Below are 23533 nucleotides of genomic sequence, written 5' to 3' on the forward strand. Positions count from 1 at the left end.
TACACTAATGAATGATAAATAATAAATGAATTGAAAGAAAATACATAAACCTATTTAAGAGAGAATTTAAAGGTAATAGATAAAATAATATGAAATCAATAATATATAGAATAAAAATAATTTATTACAAATTATATATGTATAAATAAAATAGCATTGTATAAAAACATTTTCATATAAATCTTTAAGACATATAAATATGTAAAGTGAATTTAAAATATATTACAAAATAGGGATATCAAAAATATATACAAATCATGTTGAATTTACCTAAAATATAAAAAGTGTGATAAATCGAAATAATAGCAATATATATTAAATTTCAAAATAATGATACATTATAATTTTTAAAAGAGTAATATATACATATAATTCAATAAATTTATAGCCATAATACATATAAAACGTAAAATAAAATGGAAAATACTAAGCTTGGTCATTAAAATAGTATTAGATTCAAAATTAAATATATTTTAAAAAGAAAAAAATAGTGGTGTAAGAAATCAAGCACATTGAATTAACAAGGATTTAAATTGAACTCCAAACAGAATTAAAGGAAAAAAAAATGAAGGGCCCAATTAAAAGGCGCGAATAACTCATAGGGCTCGAATGGGAAAATATCTCCATCCTTTGAAACGCTTCACTTTATTAGGGTTAAATAAATAAATAAAATTCGCGATGGTATCACCTTCTCCCTTTTTTAAAATCGTAAATAAGTAAAAAAAAAAACAATAAGCCACGTTTAAAAAACTGCAGTCGTTCTCCCCTTTTTTTTATTGATTTTTTTCCTCCTCCCACAATGAAGGGAGAGGCCTCTATTTATAGTTGAGCCTCCCCAAATCCAACGGTACAGATCAATTACATCAACGGCTAAGATTTAAGGGTATCTACAAATTAAATCTCTAATATTACAAAATCATATCTTCCAATATTGCATATCATGTCCAAGATTGCATATATCATATCTAAGATTGCATATCATATCTAAGATTGCATATCCTTGAAGATTATGTTTCCATAAGCTTGTTGATGGACCTTCAACCTTTTTAAGTAATGGACTATTCCGATCGGGCCAAATGATATAATTGTATTGGACTTAGACTTTATTTTATTATTGTGAGCCCGAGCTAAAATTGGATATTACAGTAGAAACATCAAATTATGTCAAAGTATAGAGACTTAATCTTAGGTTTTAGCATAACATAGGGACCAAGGCTATAATTTGAACAAGAAAGAAAAGGGAAAATAAATAATGATTAAACATAAAAAAATATTATTTTTAAGGTTAAATTTTGCTATTAGCCCTTTATTTAGCAAAATTGTGGATTTAATCCCTATATTTTATTTAGCCATTTTAGTCCTTGTACTTTCCAAATTTTAAAATTTCAATCCTCAAAAACAATAATTGTTAAATTCATTAAGTAAAGTTCATTATTTCAAAAATATAATGCGTCGAATATATTATCATATGTATAATATCATATCACTATTACTTTCACAAATTACTCACTAAAAATCTAGTTCACTTACACTGAAATTTCGAAGTTCGAAAAATTAATTAGACAAAAAAAACAATTCATGAGCTAAGAATAAAATCAAAGAAATTAAAACAGAATAAAAAAGAAACACGTGTAAATAGTTGATGTGAAAGTGAGGAAAAGAAGCTCCATCCATAATCAATGAAGAAGGCATGCTGTAAGGGTCCAACCTAGACCCACCCGGAAACCTTTTCTTTTTCAAGTCCAACCCGAACTCGCATTAGATGTTGACCGCTCTCACCCCCTTTGTTTTTCTAATCGATCCGGGCCTACCCATTTAAGGCTCCACTTTCTCCTCCCATCTAAACGACACCGCTTCTTGCTTCAAACAAATTTAGACAGAATAATGAAATTGCCATATATAAAAATATATATTTCCTTATAATTTCCATTTTCATTAAAAACACCATATTTAACAAAACTTAAATTTTTTTTCTTTACCTCTCTACTTCTCTCATTTATAATTGGAAGCTACAACAAATAATAATTAAATTTGAGAACAAAAAAAAACTTATAGTATTTCCATCTAAACTAAAAACACCACCACCATCATCCATTTCATCTGCCTGTGATATCCATATAAACAGCTGGTGACAACTTTTTTCTTTTCTTCTCTTTTCATGCTTTAAGCATGGAAGGACTTGAAATAATATTTTTTTCACCTTAATTTTTTTTTTGTATTCCCATTTTCACTCCCTCTTTGTGCTTCAAAACCACACCAAAATTCCCATTCAACCAAAAATTGATCTTTTGGACTAAAAAGGGTGTGAAAAGAGGGCATGGCAAAATTCAGATCTCATGACTTGAAATCCAGTTGGGATGATTAGTTGTTGTGGTGGTGGTGGTGGTCTAATTTCCTCTTTTTAATGTCTGGGGTAGATGAATGTGAAGAATTTGCACAAGGCACAACTTTTATTTCATCACTTTTACAGCTCAAGCATGTAGCAGCATCCAACACCCCGATGGGGCTTTGGGGCACTGCTGAAGAAGCTGAGAGACGTCCCACATCCGCATTTACTTTAGCAGGCCCTTTGATCAATGAAAAATCTTTCATCACTTCAACACACTTCAACACTCTTCCCTGCAAAAACAAGTCCCACAAACCAAACATATAAAGAACTCTCACTTCACTGACTTGTCAAAAATAAACTTGAAAAGATCAAATGCCAAGATCTTGAAAAGACCTAACACCATAAACAATTTTGTCCTCTCTTGAGTTTTTACTCATGTGGGCACCACTTTCTTATTGTTTTTTCCTCCTTTTTTTTTACCTTTTCTACAGAGATGAATCTTGGAATAGCCTTATCAAGGGCAAATGTTTGCTTTCCACCTGAAACAGAAATTGCCACTGCTGCAGCTATTTCAGAAGGTCTGAACTCCAAGAAGTCAATGCCTGCATTCATTGGATCAGTCTGAAGTTCAGACCCCATTTATCCTAAATAACAAAAAACTTGTAACACAAGGAATAAAATAGACAGTGAGATAGAAACCTCTGATTGTGCTTATTATTAGTTGTAATGATCTAGACATTGAAGTTGATGATGCACATTGATCATTACAAATTTTACTCATGAAGTAGTCAATGAAGGAGCAAGGGGTAATAACTTGCATTCTCCACTTCAATGTGCTTAAAACCAAAAGCTCCATTCTATATATTGTTTTAGCTTCAAACACAAACCTTGGTTCCCCCACCTAAATCCAGAACAAATCCAACACAATCAGGGAACTGAATGACATCTATTGCCAAACACATCAAACCAAATCTACATGTTCTAATCACCTGCAAATCTACAGACGGTGGCACTTTTGTCTCCTCCATTTTGGCTGCAATTGATAAACAAGCTACTGCCAGCAGTTGTACCGTCCATGTTTTACCTCTCTATGTCATCCCAAAAGATTGAAAAAAAGAACATAAAATCATGATTGGAAAAGAACAAATGGAAATGATTATGATGTAAGAAATGAAAGAACCAAACATGGCTGAACTTACAGGTAATTCATATACTGATAAGAATCGGTCCAAGTAGTTGATAGATAAGCAAAGACTCAAGGGTCCAAACTGATAATAAGCACAAGTCTGTTGATCAAAAAATGTAAAGTTAAGTCATAGATGATCTAACCATTTCATACACCAACCATGAGACAATCATTCATAGCACATTATCAATAGCTCAGAAATTGATTGATCCAAACAAAACATAAAATCCATTACAGAAATAAATGAAATTGAATAAGATAACAAAGAGAAACACAGAATTTGAGGAGTTTAGATGAGAAAAGACTACAATGTGAGGAGTTTTATTGGAATAAAACTGATTTTGAAGATCACAGACCTTCCAAATCCAATCAAGAGCTTCTTTCCTAACACTCAAGTCCAAATCCCCACTTCTTAGCCTCTTAAGATAATCATCTCTAGGCGAATGCTCTATCTCTTTTTCAATCATTTCTTTGATTCTATCATCACTCTGTATTGCAAAACCAGAGCTACCCATCAAAGAAGTTGATTTGTTGTTTATAAGAAAACGGTGTCGTTGATTAAAGATTTGGTTTTTAAGGTGGTGGTGACAATCAGGAGAAAACCCAAACTCATTTATGGCATTAAAATCACGATCACCATCAAAGCGAGAGCTTGTGTTCTCTGTACAGAGAAGATTTGAGGCTGAACAGTCAAGATTTTCTGCCATTTTTCAAGAGAGGGTCCTAAAATATTGATGGTATTATAAAACACCCCAAAAATGAACTAATCAATTCAACAAGGTGAAAAGCTTAGTTTACAAAAGGGTTTCATCAGTGGTTCGTGGGGAAGAACATGTTCATCATTATACAATAGAGCCAAAAAGAAAGAGGGGCTGAGGAGAGACTGTTGTAATGAAAGAAGCTTTATGTAAGGGAACCCATCTTGAGTTTTAGGGTAAAAGGAGAAATGAGGGAAAGTGGAGAAAGCTGCAATAACAATAAGGAAATTGATGGAAAATCTTCTAATTTATGCGAAAATGGAAATAAAGATGCAATAAACTTACAATGACAAACTTTTTTTTTTTTTACTATTTTTCATGAGAAAAATGAGATTATTATTTTTCAACAAAAATGAGATTATTTTTGCTTCATATAAAAAGCTAAGCTTGTATTCTTCTTTTATAATAAACTTGTGTACTGTAAGCTTACACTGGTTTAATTAATATTAAGATTATATTTATCATTGTAATTGGAAAAGGTATATTTATGGAAAGATATATAAATTTTATAAACTAATAAAAATAGGTGTAATTTTAATACTTTATTAATTTGAAAAATTAATTTAAAATCAAATTGTTGAGCGGATATATAATTAATAAAGTCGTAAATGAGCTGCATCATCAGATTCATAAAAACGGCAGAAGTTTTAACTGCTCCTTGTTCATCACGTGTCAAATAATGACATTATCATCTAAATTTTTAAAAATATAAAATTACAAGAAAACTAAAAATTATTTAAAAACAAAATAAAATACAAAACTTTTCCAAGAATCCAATCAACTTCCTCTGTTAAAACTAATTTGTTGGAGGAGTTCTACTTTTGAGACTAATTTATTAATTTTCGTTTATAATATGAATTCCAACCCTTTCTTGTGAGTTGCTTGCTTTGAAGCCTTACAAGAGGATAATATAATTCTTAATCGGTTTTGTATGATGTTTGAATTTGTTTAATATTTGAATATTAGCATTTAAAACCAATTCCGAGCTAGAAGTTTCTTTTTCAAATATATGAATTTGTTAAATTTTAATAATAGTGTTTATATGTTTCACACTTATCTCGTTTGTTGGTATGGATGAGAGATATCATTGGAATAGAATTGTGATAAAAAAATTTTAATTTATTAAAGATATTGAAGTTTAAACCATACAAAATAGTTAAAGTCAAATTCATAAATTTAAAATCATATTGAAACCATTTAAAATTAAATTGTAGGTGAGTGGAGGTATCCGGGACAAACTACAAGCCTTGGAGAGCTCAAAAGCACTAAAACAGTGTAGTGGCCTTGTCCATGGGACAAAGTGTCAATACCTAAGGCCAGTGTATCGATACTTAGTCCCTGTACTACAACAATTTACATTCTGGCAAACTTGGTACCGATACCCAAGGCAACGGTACCAAACCCTAAGTCATTGAAGCTAAAAATTATGCCAAAAACACTTAAAATCTTGATGAAACATATCCATATCATTTCCATGTTCCAAGGCATTATAAATCAATTTCAAACTCATTAAAACTCGAAAGACATTTCTTAAACACATTCGAGGTGAACCATGAAATGAAGCTTGATATAAAACACATAAATGGCTTGAATTAGAAATTTTTTTTTTACAAATTCAAATCCAAACTAAGTATTTGGGTAAATACCATAATTCTAATGCTAAAAATAATCAATTACTGAATTACAACCTTTAAAACCTCAATCAGTGATGTAATGCTCCCAAGTCGAAGTCCAATCTCCTTGGACAGTCTTAAATCTACGCGTTTTAAACCACTAACACGTGAGCTCGACGAGCTCAGTAAGTAACTCAGGATAAACCTCCTTATCCTATACTTTGATAGTGTTGAGCCCTTTTTAAACATGTCATACAAATTCATTCAAGCTATATTTTAGTGCTACTAACAAATTCATTTAAATCAATTGACTTATAAGGCTCAACCTATATTTTCATGGTTTGTTAACAAATCACCTTATGAAATTAATGTTTATGATACAGCCACGCCTCAAGTCCAACCTAGCTCGAGCAAGGAGCCTTTGGAGCTGCCTCAAGGTCCAATCACCCGATCACGAGCTAAACAATTCAAGGAGGTCATTTGGCCTTAGTAGATCAAGTTTGGGGCGAGACTTTGGTTGGACGCATTGATGAAGCTTGGACAAACTCGATGAGCCTTCCTTGCACTTTGTTACGAGTGAATTAAGCTCCACTATTAAATTCGAACCACCACTCAAAATTAGCTCAAAATAACTTAGTCAATAATATAGTAGTGAAATAATTAATTGAGTTAGTTAAATTAGTTATTTACAAGCTTAATTAATTTTCGTTATTAAATTGGTCTTAAATCTGGTCAAACTTAATTATGCATGATATTTTAGTTATTATGACATGTTATTAATTTTGTCTTAATTTATGCGACTTATAAATATGTTTTAAGCTTGTTTTAATATGTTAACTTTATTACTTGTTTTAATTATGTCCTAAGGTTGCCGAATTTAATGTGCAGCATTTTAGTGTTAATTTAATGTGTCTAAACATGAATTTGAATTATTTGATGAATGTTGCTGCGGTACATCATCCATGAACGTTTTGGAGCATGAAAGGTATTAAAGAGGGTACATGAAGGGACGGCACATGCATGAATGGGAGAATGAAGTTGGTCTGCTTTGAAGTCTCCTAAGTGACCATTCAATGAATTTATTACTTACACAATCGTTGAATACATCATGGCTGTTCGGATCAAGGTGTTCACATTCAAAGACTCTTCAAAACTTGGTTTTCACACTCAAAGTGACTACTCAACATCTTCTTAATTCTGGTAATTTTTCAGCAATAGTTGCCAATTAAATGAGCTCCTTTAAGCACATCAACCGAATGTAGTGCTACCATTTACTCCCTCAAGCTCCAAGTTCAATTGTCCATCTAGAAGGTGACCATTGGAGCTCCAAGTTCAGCCGAATCTAGCTAGCCCATTTAAGTAATTCATTTGCTTAATTTTTAAGGAATTTAAGTGACCATTCGGCTAGCCTAGTGGATTATTATAAATAGCTGAATTTTCACTTTGTAAGGGACTTTTTGACATTTTAAGTAACGAATTGCTGCCAAATTTGTGAGGCATTTTCTCTCAAATTTCGTTCGAGACCCGTAAGACTTATCTAGCTTCTAGTGGCGTCTTTCCGAGTCTTTCTTTCGAACTTATCACTCCCCAACCCAAGTGTGGCGTTCACCTTTGATACCTTTGGTTCATACTTTACTAAGTATTGGGTCAAGGTCCTTATCCACCATTTCCAACTCAATTTGGTCCTATAAGTTTCGGGTCAACACTCTTCTTTAGTGTTGGTTCACTCTTGACCTTTTTGAACCATTAACATTTCGTACCAAATCGTATTACCATTCGAACCAAATCACCTTACCAATTCGTACCAAATCGTATTACCATTTTGAACCAAATCACATTACCATTTCGTAACAAACCCAAAACCGAACTCGACCAAATTCAAACCAATTCTTTCTCATCTAAACCAAAAACCATACCAACTTTGTTCATCCGACTTGCTTTCTTTGAACCCAATTTCTCTTTACTTTCTCTTGAATCGATTTATTCAAACATACTTCTTCGTTTACGATCAGGAACTAAACGACTCGGATTCAACTACTAAACCGAGATCGTATCATTTGGTATCAGAGCTGGTAAAAACGAGAAGTACGAGCACTCGAAGTCAATTTGAAATAGGTATGTAAAAAAAAAGAGTTCGAAAAAAAAATTCAAAATCGAAAAAAAAAATCAAAAAAAAATTGAAAAGAAAAAAAATTGCATACGGTCTAGGTGCGGACGAAAAGAACGTGAAAGATCCGTAAAAAAAAAAAAGAGTCTGGAGACACTTCAACAAAACTTTTTTCAAAATCACATTCTACACCCTTTTATATCCTTCTTAGTGAAATTTCATTCTATTAAAAAAAAATTTTAGTGTTTCGAGTTTGTAAGTTCGATACCTATTTCTACTCATCTTCTTTTCTTCTACGCCACACTTATCCTAAAAGCCTTTCTTATTTCTTTTAGCCTACCCATAACCTAACATCGATCCTTTATTAAACCTTTTGAAGCCGACCCCTTTGGACTAAGACTAAGTCACTACGAGTCGCCACGAAATCACGAGAGGAAAGTGAGTGGTAAAAGGCACGAGAGTTACATCAAGTTAAAAGCGAAATTGAGTGAAACACGAGTGGAGTGTTTATTCTTCTTGTGAGAGATTTTGTGAGGTTTTTTTGTGAGGTTTTATTTACATGTCTCAAAGTCCGAGCGAAATATGGCGGAAGGAGGTGGAAGGCAACCAATCCAAACATTGCACGGAGGAGGTGGAGTGCGGTTGGCTCAACAAGCCTTGTTACGAGAAATCCAACGCATGATCCGAGGTGAGTTAGAATCCGTTAACGAACGATTGGATCGAGTTGAATTGGGGTATCAACGAGCGTACACCCCAAGGGCCGCAAAGAAGGCGAGACCAATTGGAAATCAATCAAGGCGACATATATGATCCGAATAAAGCGAAAGTGATCAAGGATCAAACATAAGTGAAGGACGAAGAGGTCAACGGAACCGAGGTAATCGAATCAAAGACGCATGGATGACGACTTAAGAAACATTAAACTATCCATTCTATCCTTTCAAGGAAAATCGATCCAGGAAGCCTACTTGGAATGGGAGAAGAAGATCGAATTGGTTTTGATTGTCATAATTATTCGAGATCAAAAGGTGAAGTTGGCGCCATAGAATTCTCCGATTACGCTATGATATGGTGGGATCAACTCACTACGAGCGAAGAAGGAATGGGAATGGCCAATATCCACTTGGGCGAGATGAAGGCCGTGATGAGACGACGTTTCATTCCTCCTACTACCATCGGAACTCTATCAAAAGCTTCAAAATCTCACTCAAGGTTCCAAGAGTGTTGAGGATTATTTCAAAGAGATGGAGATCGCAATGATCCGAGCCGATGTCCAAGAAGATTGCGAAGCAACGATGGCACGATTCCTTGCTGGTCTCAACCGAGATATCGCTAACATTGTGGAACTCCAACATTATGTTGAGATAGTGGACATGGTACACATGGCCATTAAGGTGGAGAAGCAACTCAAGCGAAAGAGTACCACTCGAAGTTTTCCTACTCCAAGCACAACTAGATGGGGGCAAAGTTCGAGTAAAACTAATCCACCAAGCCGTGCCAAAGAGCCAATGTTGCCTACCAAAGCAAACAAACCTATGGGCGTCTGAGCAAAGGTAAGGCAACCGATTCATTTGCTAATCGTTCAAGAGATATTAAGTGTTTTAAGTGCCTTGGAAGGGCCATATTGCAAGTCAATGTCCCAACCATAACGTCATGGTGGTTCGTGCAAATGGAGAAATCGAATCGGAGGAGGAAGAACTTGAAGACGAGCCCGAAATCGTTTCTGACAACGATGAAGAAGTTGAACACGCTCTTGATGGAGAACTCCTCGTTGTTAAAAGAAGTCTAAGCATCCAAAGCATCGACGATGAACAACAACGAGAGAACATCTTCCATACTCGTTGTCAAGTATAAGGAAAGCTATGTAGCGTCATCATCGATGTAGGAAGTTCTACGAACGTGGCGAGCACTCTCATGATGGAAAAATTAAATCTACCGACCACCAAGCATCCAACCCGTACAAACTTCAATGGCTCAACGATGGAGGAGAGTTAAAAGTGACAAAGCAAGTTATAGTCTCCTTTTCCATTGGGAAATATTCCGATAAAGTGCTATGCGATGTTGTTCCAATGCACGCGGGTCACTTGTTATTGGGCCGTCCATGGCAATTCGATCGTCGAGTCATGCACGATGGTTACTCAAATCGATATTCTTTCAAACATCTGGGAAGAAATGTAACCTTAGCCCCATTGACGCCAAACCAAGTTTACGAGGATCAATTAAAGCTGAAAAATTCCGTAGATCAAATGAGAGAAAAAGAAAAGAGCGAAAATACAAAAGAAAAGAAAAATGAAAAAAAAATGAGAAAAGCAAAAGATGAAAAAGAAAAAGTGATTGAAAAATTGAATGTTTTTGCAAAAGCAAGTGATGTTCGAAAAGCGTTTTTGGCAAGACAACCGATCCTTGTACTTATGTATAAGGAAAATTTGTTTAATACTAACGACTTATCCGGAGATCCCCCTTCTTCTGTTTTGTCTCTCTTGCAGGATTTCCAAGACGCTTTTCCGGATGAAGTGCCAAGTGGCTTGCCACCACTTCGTGGGATCGAGCACCAAATTGATTTTGTGGCTGGAGCCGTTATTCCAAACCGACCAGCATACCGAACCAATCCTGAAGAGACCAAAGAGCTTCAACGTCAAGTTAACGAACTCATGGAAAAGGGCTACATTCGAGAAAGCCTTAGTCCATGTGCCGTACCGGTTTTGTTGGTGCCTAAGAAGGACGGAACTTGGCGCATGTGTGTCGATTGTCGCGCCGTAAATAAAATAACTATTAAGTATAGGCATCCCATACCGCGCTTGGATGACATGCTCGATGAGTTAAGTGGTGCAAAGTTGTTCTCAAAAATTGATCTCAAAAGCGGATACCACCAGTTAGTATGCGAGAAGGTGACGAGTGGAAACCGCTTTTAAAACGAAATATGGTTTGTATGAATGGTTGGTAATGCCATTCGACAACCAACACCCTAGCACTTTTACGAGACTTATGAACTATGTTTCTGAAATTTCATTGGTAAGTTTTGCGTTGTGTATTTCGATGATATCCTCATTTATAGCAAATCGATGGATGAGCATGTAATTCATTTGCGAGCTGTTTTGGAAGTTCTTAGAAAAGAGACTTTGTATGCTAATCTTAAAAAGTGTACATTTTGTTCTGACAAAGTTATCTTTTTAGGTTTCGTGGTTAGCTCGGAGGGCTTCGAAGTAGATAGCGAAAAGATTAAGGCAATTCAAGAATGGCCGAGACCGACGAGCATAAGCCAAGTGCGAAGCTTCCATGGCCTAGCAAGTTTCTATAGGCGATTTGTACCCAACTTTAGCACGTTGGCTGCACCGTTGACAAGCACTATCAAGAAGAATTCGACTTTTCATTGGGGCGAAGAGCAAGAAAATTCTTTTAATATTATTAAAGATTGTCTTACTAAAGCTCCGTTGTTAGCATTGCCTGATTTTTCTAAAACATTTGAAATTGAGTGTGATGCCTCAGGTGTTGGAATAGGTGCCGTGTTAACTCAAGACGGGAGGCCGATCGCTTACTTTAGTGAAAAGTTGAATGGTGCCGTGCTAAACTACCCCGTTTATGACAAGGAGATGTATGCACTTATCCGCGCTCTCGAGACTTGGCAACACTATTTGTGGCCGAAGGAGTTCGTGATCCATTCGGATCATGAAGCGTTAAAGCACATTAAAGGATAACACAAATTAAACAAACGCCATGCTAAGTGGGTAGAGTATTTGGAGTCATTTCCTATGTCATTAAGTATAAAAGGGTAAGGAAAATATCGTAGTGATGCTCTTTCAAGAAGGTATACCCTTTTGTCGTATTTGGACTCTAAACTGCTTGGTTTTGCATTGTTAAAAGATTTATATCCTGCTGATGATGATTTTGGAGAAATATTTGTTGCTTGTGAAAGTGTTGCTATTGATAAGTTTTATAGGAGCGACGGATTCCTTTTTAGAGAAGGAAAATTATGTGTGCCGCGGAGTTCCATACGAGACCTATTAGTACATGAGGGGCATAGCGGAGGCCTTATGGGCCATTTTAGTGTTGGAAAAACCTTAGCAACCCTCCAAGAGCATTTTTATTGGCCAAAAATGAAAAGGGACGTTGAACGAGTGTGTGTGCGATGTGTGACGTGCAAGAAGGCCAAATCAAGATTAAGCGCGCGGGTTGTATCGCCGCTCCCTATACCCGACGCACCTTGGGAGGACATTTCCATGGATTTTGTCCTTGGATTGCCTAGGACTAAAACGGGAAGGACTCTATTTTTTGTTGTTGATCGTTTTCCAAAATGTCTCATTTTATTTCTTGTTCAAAAGCGATGATGCCATTCACATTGCTAATCTTTTCTTTAAGGAAATTGTTCGTTTGCATGGCATCCACGAGGACGATTGTTTCGATCGAGATCTGAAGTTTTGAGCCATTTTGGAGATCGCTTTGGGAAAGCTCGGAACTAAGTTGTTGTTTTCAACCACTTGCCACCCCCAAACAGATGGACAAACGGAAGTGGTCAACCGAGTGCTATCAACTTTGTTACGAGCCATCATACGGAAAAATCTTAAGTCGTGGGAGGAGTGTTTGCCGCATATAGAATTTGTGTATAATCGATCCGTTCACTCGGCAACCAAACACTCTCCTTTTGAAATTATTTATGGATTTAATCCGTTAACTCCTTTAGATTTAGTATCTTTACCTAACGATCAACTTATTCATGCAGATGCTAAAAAGAAGGCCGAGTATGTAAAGGAGTTACATCAGAAAGTTCGAGCCAACATTGAAGCAAGAACTGAAAGTTATGCTAGGAAAGCGAACAAGGGTCGAAAAGAATTATCTTGAACACGGTGATTGGGTTTGGGTTCACATGAGAAAGGAACGTTTTCCGCATAACGAAGGTCAAAGCTACTACCGCGTGGTGATGGCCCTTTTCAAGTCTTGGAGCGAATCAACGAGAATTCTTATCGACTTGATCTACCGGTGAGTATAACATAAGTGCAAGTTTTAATGTCTCGACTTATCCCTTTTGATGCGATTCGATTTGAGGGCAAATCGCTTTGAAGAGGGGAGGATGATACAGCCACGCCTCAAGTCCAACCTAGCTCGAGCAAGGAGCCTTTGGAGCGCCTCAAGGTCCAATCACCCGATCACGAGCTAAACAATTCATAGAGGCATTTGACCTTAGTAGATCAAGTTTGGGGCGAGACTTTGGTTGGACGCATTGATGAAGCTTGGACAAACTCGATGAGCCTTCCTTGCACTTTGTTACGAGTGAATTAAGCTCCACTTCACTCATTAAATTCGAACCACTCAAAATTAGCTCAAAATAACTTAGTCAATAATATAGTAGTGAAATAATTAATTGAGTTAGTTAAATTAGTTATTTACAAGCTTAATTAATTTTCGTTATTAAATTGGTCTTAAATCTGGTCAAACTTAATTATGCATGATATTTTAGTTATTATGACATGTTATTAATTTTGTCTTAATTTATCTGACTTATAAATATGTTTTAAGCTTGTTTTAATATGTTAACTTTATTACTTGTTTTAATTATGTCCTAAAATTTGCCGAATTTAATGTGCAGCATTTTAGTGTTAATTTAATGTGTCTAAACATGAATTTGAATTATTTGATGAATGTTGCTGCGGTACATCATCCATGAACGTTTTGGAGCATGAAAGGTATTAAAAGAGGGTACATGAAGGGACGGCACATGCATGAATGGGAGAATGAAGTTGGTCATTGTTTGAAGTCTCCTAAGTGACCATTCAGCCAATTTATTACTTACACATTGTTGAATACATCATGGCTGTTTGGATCAAGGTGTTCACATTCAAAGACTCTTCAAAACTTGGTTTTCACACTCAAAGTGACTACTCAACATCTTCTTAATTGCTGGTAATTTTTCAGCAATAGTTGCCAATTAAATGAGCTCCTTTAAGCACATCAACCGAATGTAGTCGCTACCATTTACTCCCTCAAGCTCCAAGTTCAATTGTCCGTCTAGAAGGTGACCATTGGAGCTCCAAGTTCAGCCGAATCTAGCTAGCCCATTTAAGTAATTCATTTGCTTAATTTTTAAGGAATTTAAGTGACCATTCGGCTAGCCTAGTGGATTATTATAAATAGCTGAATTTTCACTTTGTAAGGGACTTTTGACATTTTAAGTAACAATTGTCGCCAAATTTGTGAGGCATTTTCTCTCAAATTTCGTTCGAGACCCGTAAGACTTATCTAGCTTCTAGTGGCGTCTTTCCGAGTCTTTCTTTCGAACTTATCACTCCCCAACCCGAGTGTGGCGTTCACCTTTGATACCTTTGGTTCATACTTTACTAAGTATTGGGTCAAGGTCCTTATCCACCATTTCCAACTCAATTTGGTCCTATAAGTTTCGGGTCAACACTCTTCTTTAGTGTTGGTTCACTCTTGACCTTTTTGAACCATTAACATTTTGTACCAAATCGTATTACCATTTCGAACCAAATCACCTTACCAATTCGTACCAAATCGTATTACCATTTTGAACCAAATCACATTACCATTTCGTAACAAACCCAAAACCGAACTCGACCAAATTCAAACCAATTCTTTCTCATCTAAACCAAAAACCATACCAACTTTGTTCATCCGACTTGCTTTCTTTGAACCCAATTTCTCTTTACTTTCTCTTGAATCGATTTATTCAAACATACTTCTTCGTTTACGATCGGGAACTAAAGGACTCGGATTCAACTACTAAACCGAGATCGTATCAGTTTAAGACTCCTATGAAGGATTCATATAGTGTTTAATCTAGCACATATTCCTTTACACCATAGCTTCCTAACATTTTCATTGTCTACATATATGTAGACATACATACTGCCACACCCTGAAAATCGGGTTAGTAGAATCGAGTAATTTAATCGCGGGCTCGAATGAAAATCAGGATTAGTGTTGTAGAAATTAGGAATTAATAAAATAAAATAGGTAATTAATTAATAATAGTAATAATAAAAACAATTGAGTTAATAAACATGAATTAGTGAGGAGTAAATTGGAACAGTTTTTAAATTAGAGGTCTAATGTGTAAAATAAGAGAGTTAATTGAAATATGAGCTATTAGAACAAGGGAGGAAATAAGAGGGGGCTTAGGGGTAAATAGCCCAAATTTTAAAATTTGGTTGGCTATATATGACAACCCACCGTCTCTTCCCACTATACTTTTAACCAATTCAAAATTTTGTTAGATCTAAAATGAAAAGTTCTCTCAGAACTCCCTTCATCCTTTTGATTTTCCTAACATCTAAAGACCTTTTCCTTTGCCAATTTTAAGAGAAATTCATTCTTTCTTCATCAATTTTTCTATAAACACTTAGCTCATTTTTAGCAGATTATTCAATTTTGTGAAGATCTTCGAATTAAAGGTAAACATTCTGATTTCTTATGGTTTAAACATTTAAAGTATGATTTCAATTCATTTTTTTTATAAATCTAAGCAAGAAAATATAAGATCTATGATTTTAAAGCTTGATTTGTTTAAAAATGGTGAATCTCGTAATAGTGAGCTAACTGATGATTTCAAAATGATTTTTAACTCATTTTGACATAATTAAGAGGCTTATAACCGTTATTTAAGAAATCCTTAAAGAAATTACATGAATAAAATGATTTACTTTTTTGAGATTGAAGCAAATGTGATTTTTTCGGAAAAGGTTGATTTATTAAATTGAGTGAAATTAATGGCCTAGATCTGTAATTAAACCTTAGATATGAGATTAGGAAGCAAGAATTAGGGATTTAATTGAACTAAAATGAAGTAATTTTGATATTAGAGTTAGGCGTGGTAAGCTCGCCAGATTTAGGAGAGTGGCGAGCTGCTATACTGTTAGAGAGGATAAGTTGTGATAAGATAGTGATTCTGTTTTAAGAACGATAAATAACCTATATGTTTTATGTGATATGCGAAGCCTCTATTTGCGGAGAACGTCTACAAGCAAGGACAAGGGCAAGCAGGTGGCATAGGCTCGGCAGGATGCTGTGGATCGTAGGTGAGTGCCTTTGTATATCACATTTGAACATGAGTTTGTGTGTCTTGGAAAGTTAGGTAAGGCATGTAAACCCTCCTATTTAACGTGCAAACTCCGTTGTATTTATGTGAGTCCTCTTGAGTTACATGCGAACCTATTAAAAACATGTGTGAACCCTATTATATGAAATACATGAACCCTATCACCCTATGCATGCGAGCATATTCATTTATGTGAGCCTATTCATTTATTCGAGCCTATGTATATAAGCGATCCCTAAATTGCATGCAAGCTTATAAATATATATGGTGTGAACTCCATTAATATGCAAGCTTAAATACATAGTGCGACCGTAGTAATATGTGATCCCATATATTGTGCGAGCTTTCATGAGATACATGCGAACCCTGCTTTTAAGTGTTTTATGCGAGTCTAATGTTTTATAAGATCCAATATGCATGTGCGAACCTATATGCTATATGCGAACCGATGCATGTGTGAACCTATTTGAAATATGCGAGCCATACCATAAACTGAACCCATGTTATGCGAACCAATGTGTAGTGCTAGCCTTGCAGAAATGCGAGCTCAGCAAAATTGCGAGCCCTATTATATCTATGCATTGTCAATGTGTTAAAAATGATATGTTGGCATTGTAATCTCTCAGAACCATTAGATATAGTTGGCATGTCTTAGGATTGTGAGTACTCACCCTTATTATTGCGATAGGTATTGTGGCCCAAATATGCATTGCAGAGATAAGGGAATGTAGATCATAGCTCCATTCATCGAAGAAGTGAAAGGCTCTATGAGTCATGAAGCGTTATGGAGAGTGTGAGTATTCGTGGTACACTTATATCGGAGATGCGTAAGGCAATTTGAGTAAAAAATAAGGCGTTATAAGGAGATTCATTTATCCAATGTGTGGTGATAGAGTTCACTAATATGTTTCACAATTACAAATTGCCAATATATCACCATAATGTGCATGAATATTGTATATAACGTGAACTGTTACAACATGTTTAATTTTTAGTATGTCTGAAGTGTTTATATGTGTTATATGCTTGAGCACTCACTGAGCTTCAACAAGCTCAGACTCCTTACATATACCTTTCAAATAAGTAGCTAGCAGGACTAGTGGTGAAGTGTGGCAACCCAGTGATCTATCTTAATGCAAATCCCTCTAAGTATGTGATGAGCTTTCAAACCCTAAAGTGGAAGGAAATATAGGAGTGTCTTACGAGATTAGAATTAAACTTAGACTTTTAAATAAATTTTTATGGGTTGTAAATAGACATTATGGACTGTTTAATTTTCAAATTTATAATTTCTTGTTAAGTTCTTGATTGGTTGAATTTTTATACATGTTGATTGTTATTAAATTGTTGAACTAACAAGCTTATGCAACCAAGGGAGATTGTCGGGTGTTAAGGTACACTCATATACCTCATGTTTGATTGAATCAAAATGTTAATTTAAAATGCATGAAATAATGACAATAGTGTAGGATTGTATAAAACTTGAGAGCCAACCAAGTATAGTGCGAGCTAGAGGTTGCAAATTGTTAGGACCATGCCAAAACATACTGTTTGCCACCAAAAAGAGTTTGCTAGGAACCATGAGTTCGCCAAAGCTAGGGTTCACCAAACAAAAGTGTGTTTGCTAGGGTAGGCTAGCATGTCAAGGTACAAAGGTTTGCCAAAATAGCAGGTTTGCTAAAACATAGTCCTCAGGTCATAAGGAGTTCACCATGTAGGTTGGTACACCCGTGTAGATCAGTTCTCCATGGGAACTAGGTTCCATAGTCAGTGCATATGCCAAAAATAGTGAGTTCTCCAGATTGGTTTAGTTCACCAATTCATACATATATTTTCACATAACCATTTCATGTAATCATTCCATATAAATTTTTCCTATAACCATTTTGTATAATCGTTTCATCTAAACATTTCATTTTACCATTTCACTTACATATAAAACACATAATCATTCTGTATATCACATTTCATTTCAATAATTCATATAAATTTCTCCATTCAATATCTAATTCCATATAATTGTTTCTTATATTTCGTCACTACTTACTATGTTTTAATTAGCTATAAGCATATACTTAATTGAACTTCAACCTTGCTACAACATGGTTTAGAAATTCAAAGTGAGTAATGTTTAAACATACGAATATTCAAAATTCATAACTTATTATACTTCGTTGGAACAATTTCGTATAAGATAAATTTTATTATTCCGATGGATCTTTGTAAAAGTACTCAATACATAAGTCCAGAAACATATAATGCTCATAAGAGCTAATCAGATACAGAATAGTTGTGCCAGGTTACCCTTCCGGGTTAAACCAATGACAACACAGATATACTAGCTTGGCCAAAGTTAAGTAAACATATTAAACGACAACAGATAGCTATTCTAGGCTAAATCAGAGTCTCATGTTAACTCGAGTCCGCAACACATGCAGGAACTCGATCCAAAACAGATATTCAGACATAAATCTCATGTATGAAACTTTTACTCTATCCATTGAAATCTTTTCAGATGATTCATTTTTACTTCTTGTAGATAAAATTATTTACTATAATGACAGCTCAATATGTATATAGGTACAATTACTAACATTAATATCAAATTATAACCAAGGCATCAGTAGAAACTTACTTAAACCAATTCTACAACAAACACTACTCCGAGGACTAATAAATAATTTTTCCTTTTTCGTGTTTGTCTATCGATTAACCCATTTCTTGATTTATATATATATATATATAATAATTTAATTTAATTATCCAATTCAAATAATTTTACATATTAAAATTCCAATAATTAACCCATTAATCAATATTTATACTTTTATCCTAAACTTTTACCTTTTATTCAATTTAGTCCCTAAATCCAAAACTTAAACAATTAACACAATTAAAATCAAACTAAGCTAGCCAAATGTTCCATGGCTCTCATGCAACCCATGTTTATCAACTTTCACATAAATTCATGCTAACGTTATTATTTTAGCAATTTAGTCCTTAAACTTTAAAATTAACCAAAATTACTTTACAAAATAATCCTATTTAACTATCAAGCTTATAAATTTATCATAAAACTTCAAAACAATATAAATTCATCAATGGAAACTTTAGAAATCTTTAATAGTTTTGAAAACAGAGGTACGAGTTAGCTGGACCTAGTTGCAACGATCTCAAAAATATAAAATTTATGAAAAGCATATTAACAAAAGCTTACCATGCATGAACAAAACCAAAGCTGAACTTCAAGTTTCATAGCCATGGAGGTTCGGTGGAAGAAACATTAAAATGAAAGAGATGATGTTGTTTTTTTACGATTTTTTACTGTTTGAACATTTAATTAAAACAATATTATTATAAAACACATAAATTTTAATAGAAACCAATAGCGAGTGAATTTTGCAACTTTTATAATTTAGTTCTTTTTCCTTGATTAACTATCCATACATTAAAATTTCTAGACTAATTTTCAAAATACCTATATAATCGTGTTAAATATTTATGGGCTAGGTTTCTAAAAATAAGGTCCCAATACTTCATGTCCTAAAACCACTTGAATTTAAGGACAAACCACTTGGACTTAACTATTTATTCAAATCATAAAAATTATCAAATCAAAATTTATTATAATACTATATTGGACTCATAAATATTATATAATGATATTTACGGACTCACTCGCCGGATTTGTGGTCTCGAAACCACTATTTTCAACACCACTGAAAATGGGTTGTTACACTTAGAAATTAAAATTTTGGAGCTTGTTTTTAATGTTATGATTAGAAAGGCATGTAATTAGCATTATTTTCAATATGATTTATGTTGAAAATGTGTGGTGTGTATGGTAGGTTGGAATGTTTTGTAATATTCTAGCGGAGAGTCACTTCAGTGGCTAATGTGACGTTCAAAATTCAGGTTGGACTGTCCCAATTGGGTTTGGGGCTCCACATATACATTTGGTTTCCATTTCTTTTTCTGAGGCACACAAGATTATTATTTACCACAATGTTAATGGAAACAAGTTCACTTAGATCACACATATTTAGAACTTGTTACCATTTCAATTTCTTATTAGCTTACTTAGATCATGCACTTATAATCATATTTTTCCATTTCATTGTTAATTCTTATTGTAATGCTCCAAAATTTTAATTTTGGGTATTGTGAATGTGTGACACAAAATATCTGTTTGCTTTAGTGGTTATGTGTTCTAAGTGTGTTTAGGAGGTCCCAAGTTCAAGCCAGGACTTGGGCAAATTTTGGTATTTTTATGAATAGGCCCTATCTTTGGTTAGTAGGCTTTTAAGTAAAAGTTGGAAAATAATTAATAGAATGGGCATGCTGGTCTAGTGGATAAGTGGAGTGTTGGTGTGAAGAAGGTCCTGCGTTTGAATCTTGGCGTGGGCATTATTTTTGCTCGTGCGTCCAGGAGAGTTTGAGATGGACTAAAAATCTGAGTAGTAGATTTAGTGGGGAGTTTGATGGAGAGAAATAAGGGATTGGGGTGGTTATCAAATATTCTATTCATTTTTCCCCTTTCTTTACTTTCCCCAAAATCCCTCCACCATATTGCCATTTTTCTCTTGATTGCTACCGAAGTTCTGCTCTCTTTCACCCTTCATCTTCTTGATTTTTCTTTTCCCACTCTGCATCGTATCACTCCATGTTTGTCTGCGATCGTTCGATAAGTTTTGGATAAGTGATTTGTCTCTATTTTTTAACTTTCTTCTGAAGTGTTTTTTTATGCCAATTAGGGGAGGATTCAAGGGCTCGTAATCACCAATCAGAGTCTTAGTTTGTGTGAGAATTACTATTCATCGAGTTGAAGGTAAGGTTTAGTCGCTTATGGGTTAATACTTCGATACAAGTTTGATTTGGGATCACATTATGTGAGATTAAATTAGTGTTATTTGTTAAATTATAGGCTTTGGAGTGGTCGGGGACTATTTTAGCATCAAACAAAACCAGGTGTGTACCCGAAATGCAGAAAACAGAATTCGGTGAAAAGCCAAAATTGCTTGCTGTTTGGACAGCAGAAGTAGGCTAATTTTGAAAAATCACCATAAATTGTGGAAATCAAATTAGAGGATGAAAAAAAATAAAATTAAATATTATTGAGTATAGTTTCTCATAGAAGAAACGGTGTAAGTAATGAAATTGTAAATTGTGAGATATAATAAGTTTTATGAGACAAGGTCAGAATGAATTCGGGTTCCCCTATTCTGACTTTGGAAAATCATCAAAAATTGGAGAAAAATAATTGGGGGTTAAAATTTATATTTTTAAATTATTAATGAGTCTATTTTCAATAGAAATAGATGGTAACATCATCCAAATTTTGTACTAAGAGATAATTAATTTTTAGCAAAGAAAGGTCGAAGCTGTCAGACAGCAGAACAAGGGTAAGATTGAAGATTTTACTGTACTTATTGGCTAAACCAAAAATTCTAAAAGTTTTATGGTAGAAAGTTATTTGAGTCTAGTTTCAAAGAAATTAAGCAGACCTTAATTTGGAATTCTGAAGCTCAAGATATAAATAATTTAGTAAGAGTGACTCAAGTAGACAACTTTGAAGGAACATATAAGTAAATAGTGAAAACATATATGAATATTTAGCTAGCACGGGTTACATTAAAAATGGACCACGCGGCCAAGGCCAATTTGGGCCGAGTGGGCCTCACGGGCAAACCACATGGGCGTGTGAGCCCATTATCACTGAATTGATTGCTAAGGTTGTACGGGTTGCCCAAGTCGACTATGAACCTACTGTGGGGTTGGTAAGCATCACTTAGACCCCTAATTGTACGAACTGACTGTTTGATTTATATATGTGTTGAGCATGATTATAGTATGCTTGTATACTGAACTGGTTATATGTACTGATGTCCTGACATAGCATGTCATGACTTGTATGTTGCATTGCATGGGGTTGGGTTAATTATTTTTGGAGGAAGTGTATTGAAAGGCTCTTAAGCCTAACATATTGGCAGCTCAGCTGCAAATTATTGTTTTGCTTCGCATTCGGTACTACCTGGGGTGTAGGGATGGATGGATTGATTTGATCCCCACATGGAGTGTAGGGTTGGACAGAGATGGTGTGTAGAGGCTGGTTGGGTAGGACTTTGTTACTGAATACTACATGACTGCAACTGATACTATGATGGGCTAAGGCCCTACTGCATATTTGATACCGTACTGAGATGGGCTAAGGCCCAAAGCATTCTCGATAATGAAAAGGGCTTAGGCCGGGATCGCTTTAATCGTATCTTGTGATTTGCTATTATTTGTTTTCTGTAGGATTACACACTGAGTTTTCAAAAACTCACCTCTTTTTTTTAAATGTGCATAGGAAATCCCCAAATCTAGACGGATCGATACGGCAGAGGACTCAGCGGTGACCACAGTTTTGGACTTTCATGGTTTTTAACCCATATTTTCGATAATTGGTTTTATTTCTATTCTATTTTTATTGGCTAAGTTTTTGGGTTGTAATTGGACTTTCGGACTTTGGTTTTGGGTTTTAATTATCTTTACCTTATGGATTACAACTACTAGTAGTAGGAAACCTCGGTTTTCAAAAGAAAAAAATGTTTTTCCTAAACACACAACTGTTTAATCTGTTTTAAAAGCTTCCGCAAATGAATAACGTTTTGAAACTATCGATTAAATAAGCAACATAATTTTGGAACTAATAAGATATTAAGATAAGGAATTCAATGGAAATGGTTTTAATGCGACGACATGGTTTTCAAACACCTTATCATGTGACATCGCTAGATTCGGCCATAGCGTTTGGGCCGGGTTTGGGGTGTTACACTTATCACATTTCAAATTGATGCCCATTGTAATCTTAGTAAAAGAAGACTTGAACACTACTGGAAATCCACATACAATAATGAGAACCGAAGTGCTATGCTCGAAAGTAACAGAACTCCGGATATATTGTGAGGACCTTCAAAGAGGTAATGTAAGCCCAACGGTCCTTAAAACATGCTTGAATAAGGCTAGAGTAACATAACTCCAGGTAATATCACATAACTCTAAACCCCACATGACACTAGTATATAACTCTAAGAAACCATGAATTGGAGACCCTAATTAACATGCCAACTGTATCCTAACATTTCTACCAAGTTTACATGGGCTTAAAGCATTCATAATAGGGATTCATTATAACCATATACACTCAAAAAGGCCAATTGAATCAATTTTATGAGAAAAGGTCGTTAGACCTCACATGACCAATGTCCTTATTTCATATAGTCTTTAACATATCTTGATTTCCATATTATATCATAAAAAAATTCATGACCTTAATTATGTCTCATACACATTTCATTTCCATTTAGTGGCACCTATAGGTAGAGAATCATGATTTCATTAACTTTTACATAGCAATTTTCATGTTTTTACCTTGTATCACTCTAACAACTAGCAAGAATTAACAATTTAGCATATACTTGGCCATGTTGATATTATTAACATTTTTCATA

General features: G+C 34.8%; 1 protein-coding gene across 1 annotated transcript; it reads right to left on the reverse strand.

Moving 5' to 3' along the window:
* Positions 1-1526: 1526 nt before the first annotated feature.
* LOC105804156 (cyclin-D4-2) lies at positions 1527-4492 on the reverse strand. The gene is made up of 6 exons (XM_012636649.2): positions 3872-4492; positions 3529-3615; positions 3319-3417; positions 3029-3230; positions 2810-2931; positions 1527-2619 (listed from the first exon to the last, which is right to left on the reverse strand). Exons 1-6 carry the CDS (start codon positions 4220-4222, stop codon positions 2362-2364), a joined length of 1119 nt encoding a protein of 372 aa, XP_012492103.1. The 5' UTR covers positions 4223-4492; the 3' UTR covers positions 1527-2361.
* Between the last annotated feature and the right edge of the window lie 19041 nt (positions 4493-23533).

Source organism: Gossypium raimondii, chromosome 11 (genome assembly GCF_025698545.1).
Source record: "Gossypium raimondii isolate GPD5lz chromosome 11, ASM2569854v1, whole genome shotgun sequence".
Lineage (NCBI taxonomy): Eukaryota > Viridiplantae > Streptophyta > Magnoliopsida > Malvales > Malvaceae > Gossypium > Gossypium raimondii.